Source organism: Megascapheus bottae, chromosome 18 (genome assembly GCF_031878675.1).
Source record: "Megascapheus bottae isolate mThoBot1 chromosome 18, mThoBot2.hap1, whole genome shotgun sequence".
In the NCBI taxonomy this organism is placed as follows: Eukaryota; Metazoa; Chordata; class Mammalia; order Rodentia; family Geomyidae; genus Megascapheus; species Megascapheus bottae.
Genome location: NC_143526.1, coordinates 48527691 through 48543767, shown reverse-complemented (window position 1 = coordinate 48543767; position 16077 = coordinate 48527691). Strand labels below are relative to the sequence as shown.

General features: G+C 53.1%; 1 protein-coding gene across 1 annotated transcript in view; it reads right to left on the bottom strand.

The window, feature by feature from the left end:
* LOC150050728 (potassium voltage-gated channel subfamily KQT member 2-like) overlaps positions 1–10200 on the bottom strand; it is a 49188-nt gene extending 38988 nt beyond the window's left edge. The window contains exons 1-2 of the mRNA XM_090352741.1: positions 10089–10200; positions 9201–9232 (exon numbers count right to left, since the gene is read on the bottom strand). Coding sequence (XP_090208867.1) covers positions 9201–9232; positions 10089–10200 — 144 coding nt within the window. The remainder of the gene's footprint in view (positions 1–9200; positions 9233–10088) is intronic.
* Between the last annotated feature and the right edge of the window lie 5877 nt (positions 10201–16077).

Here is a 16077-nt window from a genome sequence, read left to right as displayed (position 1 = left end):
TAACAAGTATCCTAACATGTACCCCAATAAATACAAGTACCCATACATACATCCTAACATGTACTTCCAGCATACCCTAACCTGTTCCTTAATCCTAACATGCAGTAACACACACTCTAACATAGCCTTATGAGTACTCTATTCACACAAGTTCCCTTACATGAACCCTAACAGGTATCCCAATGTACTATAACACATAGCCTAACATGTGCCCTAACCCTAACAAAGACCATAACCTTCAATGATCCCTTATCAATGACCCTAACTCTAACACATACCCTAACATGGACCCCATCACATACCCTGACACATATTCTAACACATATCCTAACCCATACTCTATAAACACTGACAGATATGGTCATGAGGACCCTAATGTAGTGTAAGCCATAATTACCTTTACATATACCCTATCTCATGCCTTAACACAAACCCTGATATCCTAACCCTAATCCAACCCCTAATATCCTTACACATACCCTGACCTCAACATGTATCCAATATGTACCCTAACCAGTAACACATACAGTAATAAGTAACCTAACACATACAGGTACCCTTAAATGCAACCTAACAGGTACCCCCGATGTACTCTAACACATGCTCTAACACGAACCCCAACCAATATTCTAACATATGTCTTAAACCTAATGCATAGCTTAACCACATCCTACATAGTTTTTTAGCATGAACTCTAAGACTAGGTACCCTTACCTGCACCCTACATGTACCCAAATGTAACCCAACACATACCCAAGCATGAATAATATTAACCAAAACCATAACACTAACCAATACCATAACAACACATACTAAATGTAACCAATATACTAACATATGTCCTGAACCGAATGCATACCTTAACCACATCCTAGATTTTTAGCATGAATTCTACAACTAGGTACCCTTACCTGCACCCTACATGTACCCAAATGCAACCCAACACATACCCAAGCATGCCCTAATATTAACCAAAACCACAACACTAACCAATACCATAAAAACACGTACTAAATGTAACCAATACACTAACATATATCCTTGACATGTACCTTAAACTTAATACCTATCCTAATGTGTACCTTAACTACTCATATTCTAAACTATATATGCACCTAACATGTACCCCAAAGGCATAATGTAACACATATCCTAGAACTTGCCCTAACCCTAATATGTATCCTAACATGTTCCCTAACATACACTCCATCGTGCATCTTGACTCTTGCTTATACTCACACCTTGACATGTACCCTAACCCATACCTTATCACGTACCTCACAATGTACCCTAACATTAAAATGTACTTTAAATGTACTTTATACATTAACATGTACCACCCTGCCTAACAAGTACAAGTACCCTAGCAGTACTCAAAAACACCCTTACAGCCACCCTAACATGTACCCCAAGTGTACACTAATATATACTCTAACATGTGTCCTATCCCTAACAGGAACCTTAATCCTAACATTCCCTGACATATACCATAACTGTAACATATACCCTAAACATGAAATACAGAATCAAGTACCCGAACACACACTCTTAATCGTATAGGTGCCCTTACATACACCCTAGCATGTACCCAAAACCTACCCCAACACTTACCCTAACTCGTACTCTAAACCCTAACCCTAACAGGAACCTTACACCAAACATTATCTTAACATGCTCCCTAACATGTACCCCAATATACACCCTAACTCTGCCATACTCACATCCTAACATGTGCCCTAACCCAAACTCATACCCTAACAAATTACCTAATGCACCACCAATCTTATGCCTCACCCTAGACCATCTTCTACCCCCAATCCGTATGTCACTGCATAACTCACACTTTGTACAATCCTAACCCACTCCCAGAACCTACATAACCCCTTTCCTAACAAGTTAGCTGCTCCTCACCTATTCCCTAATACACTTTAAAGACCGCTGCATAACATATGCAAAATCTTAACCCATCCCATAAAGTTCTTCCTCACACGCTCCCTGACCTTCAACCTTTCCTGAACCCTTATGAGAGCATTTTCCTCCACTACATCCCCAACCTCACATTTTGTCTACCACATTCCCTACACTCTGCCACAACCCTAAACCTGACCTGTTCCACAATCCAAATGCTAATCTTTTCAACAACTATCAGATCCATAACATTAACCCATTCAATAAACATAATTCCCTATCGTTCTGTAATACCTAACACTAACCCTGACTTACTAACCTGCTATGTAAGGATAACAGAAAACCCACTCCTTACTCGAATCTGTTTCTGAACCATGACTACAAAATTCACTCTAACTCCCATGCTGAGTAACCTCAATAGCACCCAACCTTAACTCTACCCTTCACATCAACAACCCTACACCTGAACCCTAACCTCAATCATACCAACCCTAAACACGGTAGCCCTAACAACCCTAACCATGTAACATCACCACTGACACTAAAAACACTATTCCTTAAGCCTACTGCTCCTCCCCTAGCTTTGAGGGATGGCTTGGGGTTGCTGAAATGTGTTAGGAACACACTTATGCTACTGATTTGAGTTAGTAAATACTTTAGGATAAGGCCTAGGATTGGTGGGTGGCTTATGATACATGTTAAGGTTATGGATCCCCTAAACAAATCCAGACCACACCATGAACACCAACAAGTCTATTCTGTACCATGAACATCAACAAGTCTATTCTGCAACCTAACAAACCATACCAACCCTAACGATAGTAACCTTAACAACTCTAACCCCTACCACCAACCCAGACAACTAACAACCTTAACTCTTTAACCTACATCCCAACCCCAATGTAACTGACAGCGCACTGTACTGCATCCTTGGAGGTAGGTGGTCTTCTTTTGTCCAATATTACAGAGAAACATAGCACTCTATCCCACACCCTCATCCTCACACATGTACACGTGGCAGGTGTATGAACAGAGTAGGTCAAGAGTTGGTAAATGTGTTAGGCAACAGTGAAGGTATGGATTTGAGGACAGAGAGCTGGGTTGGGGACTACAGTCTGACAGTTCACAATTTACCAAGCAGGAAAGGGTAGGCCTCCCTTCCTCATAAATGCTTTCACCCCCTTTTCTCTATGTACCAAAAGCAAAGACACTGGAGGCCTAAGTTGGACCTCAGTCCACCAAAGCAGGTACTGGGCTGTCTACCCAGATTCTACGCTCACCATTGAAAACTTGAAGACGCTCCAATGTGGTCATCGTTGTCACTATCATTGTCATCATCTCTGCCGCCGTAGCCTCCTCCTCCTCCTCTTCTCTTCCTACTCTTCTCCTTCTCCTCCTCCTCCTCCTCTTCCTCTCTTCCTCTTGCTCCTTCTACTCCTCTTCCTTTCTACTTCTTCCTCTTCTTCCTCCACCCTCCTTCTTCCTACTCCTACTCCTCCCTCCTCTGCTTCCTCTTCCTTCTTTCATCCATTCTTTTTTCTTCTTCCTTCTTCCTTCCTTTTACCTTTCTTTTCTTCCCTCTTCCTTCTTTCTTCCTTTCTTCTTTCTCTTTTCCTCCACTTCCTTTTTTGGGGGCCAGTCCTCAGGCTTAAACTCAGAGCCCAAGCACTGTCCTTGGGCTTTGTCAAGGCAAGTGCTCTACCACTTGAGCCACAGCACCACTTCTGGCTTTTTCTGTCTGTGGTACCAAAGACTAACTTTTTCCTGAGTGTGGTACCAAAGAATTGAACCCAGACCTTTGTGTATACTAGGCAAGCACTCTACCATTAGGCCAGGCTCCTGGCCCCTCTCCAGTTGGTCTTCTGACACTGGGAACATTTTCTCCTCAGAGTGCACACAGGCAGAGGAAGGCAATGCACCACAAAGGCTAGGCATCCAGGAGCCTGGTTAAGGATACATAAAACCTGGAAGGTCTGACAGAGAAGGAAAAGTACTACGATATGCCTTCTGCTTCTCTCCAAAGATTATTATTAGAAACTTGACAAAACCCCACTTCTGAGGCATAAAATGGAGGGCATCGTGTGGAGCTGCTGACCTAGCCTATGGAGAGCTGTGAACATAATACCACTGGAATTCACCCATGCAAATTGAAATACCTTGGAATGCCTAATAAAAGTGTATTTAAGGTGTATATAATGACAACATAAACACACATGCCCTCTCTCTCTAACCCCCATGCCCTATTCAGGACATTGCTAAAAGCTCAGTGAAGACTCAGAGCTGAGGATACAGACTTAGGATAAGCCTGCTGTGGCAAAAGGTGTTCTGACAGGTACCAACTTAACAAGCAGGGAAGTATAGACTGCCCTTCCTCACACGTGTCTTCATTCCATTCACCAGGCTTTGGTATGAATATGACTGGAAGCATGGATAAAAAACCTAGTACAGACTTAAGACACGAGGTTGGAGACCTAAATTTTGCATGAGTCTATAAAAGCAGGTTAGGGGTAGGATGTGTCAGTCAGGCCACTTCAACATTAGACCACAAAATCAAATTCTTGACACACAATTCCCAGTGTCTGGACTACACATTTTTTCCTGATACTCAGCAAGTTTTGCCCCCGAAGTACTTACGGTCAGAAGAAATCAACACACAACGAACGGTGAAGATGCTAGAACTGCTCCACAGATCAGTGGGATCCTGTATACTGACAGAGGAAGACAAAATGGAAACAGTCACACAGAAACTCCTACTACAAAACTGACATATAACACCAGTCTAAAGGAACTGATTGAGTTACTAGACAGAAAGGGGTGAGGCTCAGTGTTGAGGTGCTTGCCTAGGTGGTAGGAGGCCATGAAACAGAATAAAATTTAAATTCACCAAAAGAAATTTAAATGCATTGATATGTTGAACAAAATGTGTATATGACCTATATAAGTAAAAATGAAACATCCTGCATTCCCTCAGCCCCAACCCACAGGCACTGAGAAGGACATGACCAAAAGCAGAAGTGAAATCATGATGACGATTCAGAGACCTAAGTAGGGGCCTAGGGTCATCAAAGTTGTCCTGACAAGCACCAACTCACCAAGCAGGGAGGGAGACACTACCCTTCCTCACACATGCCCTCACCCCCTTCTCCAGGCACCAAGAGGATCAAAGTATAGATGAAAACATGATGACACTTGGAGACAGGCCAGAGGCCTGGGCAAGGCATGAGTTCACCGGAACAAGTTCAAATGAAGTCCATCCAGGCCATTCTACGTTGGGCCATACCCACTAAACCTGTATTCACAATCCCAAGCTTCCAGTCTCTCCACATTTTACCCTGACTCTGTGCATTTTCTTCTCAAAGTGTCTATAGTCAAGGGAACACAACATACAGCAAAGGCTGGAAATTGTGAAAATCAAAGGCTGAGGTGCTTGCCCAGCTTGTGAGAGACCCTGGAACACAATATCCCAGGAATTCACCAAACAGAAATTAAAATATCTTTGTGTGTCTAATAAAATGTGTATTGGACCTATACAATAAAAACAAAAATCATTCTGTGCTGGTCCTGGGGCTTGAACTTAGGACCTAGGTGTTCTTCCTGACATGTTTTTTCAAGGCTAGCGTCCTACTACTTGAGCTCCACTTTAGAGTTTTTTTACCCATTATTGGAGACAAAGACCCTGAAGAACTTTCCTTCCAGGGCTAGGGGTGAACTGCAAACCTCAGATCTTGGACTCTTTAGCAGCTAGGATTACAGACCACCAAGACCTGGCAAAAAAAAAACAATGCTTTCCACAAATCCCCTCACACCCTAACCCCCATGCCCTATGCAAGATGTGGGCTGGGAGCAAGATCCTACATCCTACATTTCAGTGTACACCCAGATCCTACACTTATGTTTGATTCAAAAGTTCTGGATTCTTCATCTTATCTCATCACAGCACCTAAAGTGAAAGGAGTCTCTGAAGAACAGAGGCTCAGCATCCTGAGGCCTCTCTTCTGCTGAGCAGGATCTAGGGTAGAGCTGACAGAAGGAAAAAAAGAAAAAGCCATGTAGACCACACTTTCTGCTCCCACCTTCTACTACCCCACCAAGTTCCTCATGAGACAGATCCCAGGCCAGGCTTGAGGCAATGATGGCTTCCTGAGACCAACAGGGGACATGGCTCAGCATCAAGGTGCTTGTCTGGCTGGGGAGGCATGCTCCAAAATATAGACAAAATCCTGATATGCCCAATAAAATGTGAAGGAGCCCTCCATACTGGAGGATAAATGAATGATGTCCCCAACAACGTCCACACTGGAGAATGAGTGATGTTCCCAACCATCAGTCCTCAGGCTCTGAGAGGGGCAGGGGGGAACAGGAGGGGACAGGAGATGGGGAGGGACAGGAGATGGGGAGGGGACAAGAGATGGGGAGGGGACAAGAGACAAGGGGGGACAGGAGACAAGGGGGGACAGAAGATGGGGAGGGACAGGAGCCGGGGACCTTTACCGGGTGGACAGAGGCCAGAAGTGAGGGGGAGAGCATTTCACGAGTGGACACAGAGCGGAAGTGAGGGAGGGGGAGCATTATGGGAGCGGACAGAGACCGGAAGTGGGGGTGGGGGAAGCATTATGGGAGCAGACAAAGACCGGAAGTGGGGGTGGGGGAGCATTATGGGAGCGGACAGAGACCGGAAGTGGGGGTGGGGGAAGCATTATGGGAGCAGACAGAGACCGGAAGTGGGGGTGGGGGAGCATTATGGGAGTGGACAGAGAGCGGAAGTGGGGTGAGGGAACATTAGGGGGGGGCAGAAACCGGAAGTGGGTGTGGGGAAGCATTATGGGAGCAGACAGACCGGAAGTGGGGGTGGGGAGCATTACAGGAGGCAGAGACCGGAAGTGGGGGTGAGGGAGCATTATGGGAGCAGACAGACCGGAAGTAGGGGTGGGGAGCATTACAGGAGGCAGAGACCGGAAGTGGGGGTGAGGGAGCATTATGGGAGCAGACACAGACCAGAAGTGAGGGTGGGGGAGCATTATGGGAGAGGACAGAGACTGGAAGTGAGGGTGGGGGAGCATTATGGGAGCAGAGACCAGAAGTGGAGGTGAGAGAGCATTATGGGAGTGGACAGAGAGCAGAAGTGGGGTGAGGGAACATTAGGGGGGGCAGAGACCGGAAGTGGGTGTGGAGAAGCATTATGGGAGCATACAGACAGGAAGTGGGGGTGGGGAGCATTACAGGGGGCAGAGACCGGAAGTGGGGGTGAGGGAGCATTATGGGAGCAGACAGAGACCGGAAGTGGGGGAGCATTACATGGGCAGACAGAGGCAGGAAGTGGGGGTGGGGGAGGATTACCAGAGCAGACAGAGGCAGGAAGTGGGGGTGGGGGAGCATTACCAGAGCAGACAGAGCTGGGAAGTCAGGCGGTGGAGGGGCAGCATCCCAGGTCCAGTCTGCACTGACCACTTCCTGCCATGGCAGCGCTGTCCTCGGACCTGGAATGAAAAAAGTAAAACAAAATAAAAGAGGAGGCAGCAGCGGGCGGCTGGCCACGCCTCTCCACTCTTGACCAGGCCTTGGACCTGCCTACACTGAAAGCTCACCGCTGACTGGGAGCTGGCTCCGGAGGCCTGGCTTAGGCCTAACATGGCTGAAGCCCCTTCAGGAAGAGGAAAAACAAAGCAGCAGGCCCCACCTCACACAACTTCACAGCCACCACACACCCAGGCCCCAGGCCTGCCTGCGCTAAAAAGCGCACCTCTGACTGGGAGCTGGCTCCGGAGGCCTGGCTTAGGACTAACATGACCTTCCTCACACACACAGGCTGCGTCTGGGTAGAGACAGCCTCCTTCAGCCGCTTCCCCATGAAGAAACGCTGCCGGCACCTTCCAGGACGGGCTAACAGGCAACAGACGCCCGGCCTCAGGACAGCTCTGTAGGCCGCCGAACAAATGCCGCTCTCTCAGAGGAAGGCGGACGCACTGGAGCCTCTCACAGGCAGAACCACCCCAAACCAGTTCAGCGTCCTCGCTCCACCCACCCCTCTCAGGCTCTGACCATGCAAGCCCTGCCCCTGACACCTCACGTCCTCAAGGTGGAGGGGCAGCAGCCTAGGCCCCATCTGCACTGACCACTCCCTCCCATGGCGGCACCGTCCCCGGGCCTGGAGGGAGGAAAATAAAACAAAAGAGGAGGCAGCAGCGGGCGGGTTGCCGCTCCTGTCCACTCTTGACCAGGCCCCGGCCTACACTGAAAGCTCACCGCTGACTGGGAGCTGGCTCCGGAGGCCTGGCCTAGGCCTAACTTGGCCAAAGCCCCTTCAGGAAGAGGAAAAATGAAGCAGCAGTCCCCACTTCACACACTTTCACAGCCACCACACACCCAGGCCCCAGGCCTGCCTGCGCTAAAAAGCGCACCTCTGACTGGGAGCTGGCTCTGGAGGCCTGGCTTAGGCCTAACATGGCCTTCCTCACACACACAGGCTGCGTCTGGGTAGAGACAGCCTCCTTCAGCCGCTTCCCCACAAAGAAACGCTGCCGGCACCTTACAGGACGGGTGAACAGACAACAGCCTCAGGCTGAGAGTGCCCCGCCCAGCTCTGTAGGCCCCAGAACAAACGCCACTCTCTCTGGGGAAGGCGGCCACACTGGAGCCTTTCATGGGCCGACTGGTCCCAGACAGAACCGCCCCAAACCAGTTCAGCGTCCTCGCCCCGCCCCTGACCCCTGACCCCTCACGTCCTCACTCCGCCCCACCCCCTCAGGCTCTGACCCCGCAAGCCCCGCCCCCGACCCTTCACGTCCTTGAGGAGGAGGGGCAGCAGCCCAGGCCCCATCTGCACTGACCAATCCCTCCCGTGGTGGCACCGTCCTCGGGCCTGGACAAGGAAAATAAAAGAGGAGGCAGCGGTGGGCGGGCTGCCGCACCTATCCACTCTCGACCAGGCCCCAGCCTACACTGAAAGCTCACTGCTGACTGGAGCTGGCTCCGGAGGCCTGGCTTAGGCCTAACATGGCCTTCCTCACACACACGCGGCGTCTGGGTAGAGACAGCCTCCTTCAGGCGCTTCCCCATGAAGAAATGCTGCCAGCACCTTCCAGGACGGGCTAACAGGCAACAGACGCCCGGCCTCAGGTCAGCTCTGTAGGCCCCCGAACAAATGCCGCTCTCTTAGAGGAAGGCGGATGCACTGGAGCCTCTCACAGGCAGAACCGCCCCACCCCTCTCAGGCTGACCCCCGCAAGCCCCACCCCTGACCCCTCACATCCTCAAGGTGGAGGGGCAGCAGCCTAGGCCCCATCTGCACTGACCACTCCCTTCCATGGCGGCACCGTCCCCGGGCCTAGAGGGAGGAAAATAAAAGAGGAGGCAGCAGCGGGTGGGCTGCCGCTCCTATCCACTCTTGACCAGGCCCCGGCCTACACTGAAAGCTCACCTCGGACTGGGAGCTGGCTCCGGAGGCCTGGCTTAGGCCTAACTTGGCCAAAGCCCCTTCAGGAAGAGGAAAAATGAAGCAGCAGTCCCCACTTCACACACTTTCACAGCCACCACACACCCAGGCCCCAGGCCTGCCTGGGCTAAAAAGCGCACCTCTGACTGGGAGCTGGCTCCAGAGGCCTGACTTAGGCCTAACATGGCCTTCCTCACACACACAGGCTGTGTTTGGGTAGAGGCAGCCTCCTTCAGGCGCTTCCCCACGAAGAAACGCTGCCGGCACCTTACAGGACGGGTGAACAGACAACAGCCTCAGGCTGAAAGTGCCCCGCCCAGCTCTGTAGGCCCCAGAACAAACGCCACTCTCTCTGGGGAATGCGAGGTGGCCACACTGGAGCCTCTCATGGGCCGACTGGTCCCAGGCAGAACCGCCCCAAACCAGTTCAGCGTCCTCGCCCCGCCCCCGACCCCTCACGTCCTCGCTCTGCCCCACCGCTCTGGGGCTCTGACCCTGCAAGCCCCGCCCCCAGACCATGACTTCCATGCCCTGGCACCACTACCCTGGAGCTCTCCCTCCAAGCCCCGCCCTAGACCACGCACCTCCCTTCCTCTTCCTGGCCCCACCCCCTGGCGCTCAGCCCCCCACAAGCCCTGCCCTTCTCAAGCCTCAGCCCCACTCCGGCTCCAGCCCGCCTTTTTCTCTGGCTGTGCTTCCCACTGCGTCTGGCTGCTCTCCACTCAGCTCTGCCTCTTCCCCTTCCCACCTGGATTGGCGGGGAGAACAGAGCAGCAGCCTGTGAACCAGGACAGTTTCCGGGGGTGGTCTGCTTTGGTGGCCATGGACAGGGCTTGGAGTCCCTGCTCTGGGTTGGGCATGGGGGGATCCGCTGTCCGTTCTGGGGTGGTGGGGAGGAATAGGTTGCTTGCCCAGGGGTGGGCGTGGAGGGTCCCTGGAGGGCTCCAGATCCTGAGGCCGAGTGCCGCTGCTTACTTCTACCCAGGGAAGCAAGGAGACCCAGGTTGTGAGCACCTGGTGGGGAGAAATGTTTGTCCAGTGTCTGAAACCCCACAGCCCCTCCAGACGGCCTGGAGGCTCAGTACTGGCAGAGGAAGACGAGCCCCGGCCACGGCCTCCCCTCCCAGCCTGGTTCTTCCCCCGAGGAGGTTCCCGCTTCACTGCCTGCCTGCCAACCTGCCTGCCTAGCAGAAGACCTGAGATCAACCCCTGACTGTGCGGCAGCCCACGAGCGTTTGGGAACACTTTGCTGACACTGGAACTGGAGAGCCAATGGGACAGGCAGGCCCAGACCTTCCACAGACACTTACTAGGGACAGTCACTTAGGGCCTTGCATGGCCTCTCTCGTGCATCCCGGATTATCAGTATGTTAGGGTGGGGTGTGGGGGGGTGAGTGGAGAACACGGAGGAAAGTAGACAAGAGAGCAAAGCAAGTCAAGAAAAAACAGGCTGAATTGATGATATTTCCAGTTTTCAGTTAGGACTGGGAAAATAAACCTTTACAGAATCCAGTTGGTAAAAGATGAATTTAAATGAAAACATTCCATCTTCTGCCTCAAACAATGTTTCCTTCAAAAATTTAAAACAGGGAGACACAGCAGCCACGTGTTCAGAGACAACAAGCGCTGTCTCACAGCTTCCATCCAAGATTAGTGTATTTGTTTATTATTTTATTTCATGCTCCCTCATAAACTGCAAACACGAGTGAAAAAGGGAGAGAAGACGAGTTTGCACTCTCCCTCTCTTCCTGTCTTCTTCCTTCCCTCAATCCAACAGAGTTAGAAGAGCTTAAAGAACGATATGCATGTTGGAAAACACAGAGAGACAAAGCACACACCCATAGATACACACATTTAGACAATATGAAGCCAGAAGAGGGGCTGAGGCTCAAGTACTGCAGCACCATCTTAAGTGAACAAGCTGAGGAACAGCACCCAATCCCTATATTCAAACTCTATGAACAGTGTGCGCGCGCACACACACACACACAGAATTAATGTAAGGAAAACTATGGATGTGTGACCACCACACTGTTCCACACATGGTGTTCACATGCCACACTGACATTTCCCACGTGAACAGCAGAGGACGCCCTCCAAGGTGCAGTGAGCTCATCTTCCCACCAGAGGGCGCGCTGGACCCCTGCTCACCACCCTCCACCCCTCCCTAGTGTAGTGAGCTCATCTTCCCACCAGAGGGCACGCTGGACCCCTGCTCATCACCCTCCACCCCTCCGTGGTGTAGTGAGCTCCGCTTCCCACCAGAGGGCGCGCTGGACCCCTGCTCACCACCCTCCTCCCCTCCGTTGTGTAGTGAGCTCCGCTTCCCACCAGAGGGCGCGCTGGACCCCTGCTCACCACCCTCCTCCCCTCCGTTGTGTAGTGAGCTCTGCTTCCCACCAGAGGGCGCGCTGGACCCCTGCTCACCACCCTCCTCCCCTCTGTGGTGTAGTGAGCTCCGCTTCCCACCAGAGGGCGCGCTGGACCCCTGCTCACCACCCTCCTCCTCTCCCTAGTGTAGTGAGCTCCACTTCCCACCAGAGGGCGCGCTGGACCCCTGCTCACCACCCTCCTCCCCTCCGTTGTGTAGTGAGCTCCGCTTCCCACCAGAGGGCGCGCTGGACCCCTGCTCACCACCCTCCTCCTCTCCCTAGTGTAGTGAGCTCCACTTCCCACCAGAGGGCGCGCTGGACCCCTGCTCACCACCCTCCTCCTCTCCCTAGTGTAGTGAGCTCCACTTCCCACCAGAGGGCGCGCTGGACCCCTGCTCACCACCCTCCTCCCCTCTGTGGTGTAGTGAGCTCCGCTTCCCACCAGAGGGCGCGCTGGACCCCTGCTCACCACCCTCCTCCTCTCCCTAGTGTAGTGAGCTCCACTTCCCACCAGAGGGCGCGCTGGACCCCTGCTCACCACCCTCCTCCTCTCCCTAGTGTAGTGAGCTCCACTTCCCACCAGAGGGCGCGCTACACCCCAGCTCACCACCCTCCTCCCCTCCCTAGTGTAGTGAGCTCGTCTTTCCACCAGAGGGCGCGCTGGACCCCTGCTCACCACCCTCCTCCCTCCGTGGTGTAGTGAGCTCGTCTTCCCACCAGAGGGCGCGCTGGACCCCTGCTCACCACCCTCCTCCTCTCCCTAGTGTAGTGAGCTCCACTTCCCACCAGAGGGCACACTACACCCCTGCTCACCACCCTCCTCCCTTCCGTGGTGTAATGACCTCCGCTTCCCACCAGAGGGCGCGCTGGACCCCTGCTCACCACCTTCCACCCCTCTGTGGTGTAGTGAGCTCTGCTTTCCACCAGAGGGCACACTACACCCCTGCTCACCACCCTCCTCCCCTCCCTAGTGTAGTGAGCTCTGCTTTCCACCAGAGGGCACACTACACCCCTGCTCACCACCCTCCTCCCCTCCCTAGTGTAGTGAGGTCCACTTCCCACCAGAGGGCACACTACACCCCTGCTCACCACCCTCCTCCCCTCCCTAGTGTAGTGAGCTCTGCTTTCCACCAGAGGGCACACTACACCCCTGCTCACCACCCTCCTCCCCTCCCTAGTGTAGTGAGCTCTGCTTCCCACCAGAGGGCACACTACACCCCTGCTCACCCACCCTCCTCCCCTCCCTAGTGTAGTGAGCTCCACTTCCCACCAGAGGGTGCACTGGACCCCTGCTCACCACCCTCCACCCCTCTGTGGTGTAGTGAGCTCCACTTCCCACCAGAGGGTGCACTGGACCCCTGCTCACCACCCTCCACCCCTCTGTGGTGTAGTGAGCTCCACTTCCCACCAGAGGGTGCACTGGACCCCTGCTCACCACCCTCCACCCCTCTGTGGTGTAGTGAGCTCCACTTCCCACCAGAGGGTGCTCTGGGTGAATGCTCACCCACCTCCTACCCTCCGTGGTGCAGTGAGCTCAAATTTCCACAAGAGGGCGCTCTGAGCGAATGCTCATCGCCTTCCCCCATACCCTGTGGTGCAATGAACTCTGCTTCCCAACAGAGGGCGGATTGGGTTAATGCTCACCACCCTCCTCCCCTCTATGATGCAGTGAACTCCGCTTGCCATGACAGCACACTCTGGGTGAATGCACACTGCCTCCCCACCCTCCCCCCGTGTTCCAGTGAGCTCCACTACCCACCAGAGGGTGCTCTGGTGAATGCTCACAAACCTCCTCTCTTCCGTGGTGCAGTGAACTGGGCTTCCCACCAGAGGGAGCTCTGCGTGAATGCTCACCACCTTCGACCCCTCCGTAGAGCTGTGAGCTCCGCTTCCCACCAGAGGGCGCTCTGCTGAATGCTCACCACCCTCCTTACCTCCATGGTGCAATGAGCTCCGCTTGCCACGACAGCACGCTCTGAGTGAACGTTCACCACCCTACTCTCCTCCATGATTCAGTGAGCTGTGCTTGTCCCCAGAGGATGCTCGGGGTGAATGCTCGACACCCTGCCACCCTCCGTGGTGTAGTGATCTCCGCTTGCCACCCGAGGCCGCTCTGGGTGAATACTCATCGCCCTACACCCCTCTGTGGTGCAGTGAGCGCCACTTCCGAGCAGAGGGCGCTCTGGGTGAATGCTCACCACCTTCCCTGCCTTCCCGTTGTGCAGTGAGCTCCACTTGCCACCAGAGGGCACTCTGGGTGAATCCTCCCCGCCCTCCTCCCCTCCATGGTGCAATGAGCTCCGCTTCCAAGGAGGGTGCTCTGGGTGAATGACTGCCTTTCACCCCTCCATGGACCTGTGAGCTCCGCTTGCCACCAGAGGGCGCTCTGCGTGAAGGGTCACTGCCCCCCCCATGGTGCAATGAGCTCCACTACCCAGCAAAGGGCGCTCTGGTGAATGCTCACAGCCCTAGACCAATCCATGGTGCAGTGACCTCCGCTTACCACCAGAAGGCGCTCTGGGTGAATGCTCACCACCCTCCTCCCCTCCGTAGTGCAGTGAGCTCCGCTTGCCACCAGAGGGCGCTCAGGATGAATCATCACTGCCCTACACAAATCCGAGGTACAGTGTGCTCTGCTTCCCACCAGAGGGCGCTCTGGGTGAATGCTCACCCCCTCCTCCCCTCCGTAGTGCAGTGAGCTCCGCTTCCCACCAGAGGGCGCTCTGGGTGAATGCTCATCACCCTAGACCAATCTGTCATGCAGTGACCTCCGCTTGCCACCAGAGGGCGCTCTGGGTGAATGCTCACCACCTTTCACCACTCCGTGGTGCAGTGAGCTCGGCTTGCCACCAGAGGGCACTCGACGTGAAGGGTCAATGCCTTCACCCTTCCCTGGTGGTGCAATGAGCTCCACGACCCACCAGATGGTGCTCTGGGTGAATACTCACCACCTCCCCGCCCCCCCGTGTAGTAGTGAATTCCACTACTCAGCAGAGGGCGCTCTGGGTGAATGCTCACAGCCCTAGACCAATCCATGGTGCAGTGACCTCCGCTTACCACCAGAAGGCGCTCTGGGTGAATGCTCACTACCTTTCACCACCACCCCCCCCCGTGGTGCAGTGTGCTCCGCTTGTCACCAAAGGGCGCTCTCCATGAAGGGTCATTGCCTTCCCCTCCCCCATGGTGCAATGAGCTCCACCACCCACCAGAGGGCGCTCTGGGTGAATGAGCACTGCCTTCCCCGCCTTCTCGCTGTGCAGTGAGCTCCACTTGCCACCAGAGGGTGCTCTGGGTGAATGCTCACAGCCCTAGACCAATCCGTGGTGCAGTGACGCCACTTACCACCAGAGGGCAAACTGGGTGAATGCTCACAAATCTCCCCTCCGTGGTGCAGTGACCTCCACTTGCCACCAGAGGGCGCTCTGGGTGAATGCTCACAGCCCTAGACCAATCTGTGGTGCAGTGACCTCCACTTACCACCAGAGGGCAAACTCCCCTCCGTGGTGCAGCGAGGTTGTGCTGCAGAGGGCGTGCTGGGCCTGTGCTCACTGTCCTCTCCTCTGTGACTTGACTCTCTCACCCTAACCTAGGTTTGTGGATTTCTGTGACCTTCTCAGCCGTGTCTCTGAATGTATTTTCTGAGTATATGGACTATCCTAAGCCCTAGACCTCTCTACAGCCTCAAGATTTCTACTAAGGAAGGAATCTCAGCTTTTTTCCAATTTCTTTTTTTTTTTTCCAGTCCTGGCTTTGAACTCAGGGCTTGAGTACTTGGACTTTCTCAAGGCTAGAGCTCTACCACTTGAGCCTAAGCACCCTTCTGGGTTTTTCCTATGTATGTGTTACTGAGGAATCAAACCCATGTCTTTGTGCATGCTAGGCAAGCACTCTACCAGTAGGCCAAACTCCCGGCCCTTCTTTCCAATTTCTATAGCAAAAATCATTTGCATCTTATGTGTTTTCATTACCCCCAGATTAAGCTGTACATAGACTCTTTTTGAGAGAAACAACTTTATTTGCGTATGGTGCCTATTTCACTAATGAGATGGTTTGAATAAGATATGTCCTCCACAGGCTCCTGTGAGGAATGCTTACTCTCCAGATGGCGGTGGTATTTTCAAGGGTTTTGGAGACTCTAGAATGGGGGCCTAGCTGAAAGAAATTGTTCACTTGGGTGACTCCACTAGGCCTTGCACTCAGGACTTAGGTGCTGTCCTATAGCTTTTTCACTCAAGCCTCACCCACTATCATTTCAACTCCACTTCCAGCTTTTTGTTTCTGTTGTCAGCTGAAAGTCTGTCTCGTGGATTTTTCCACCCAATCTGGCTTTGATCTATCTCAGCTTCCTGAGAAGCTAGGATTACA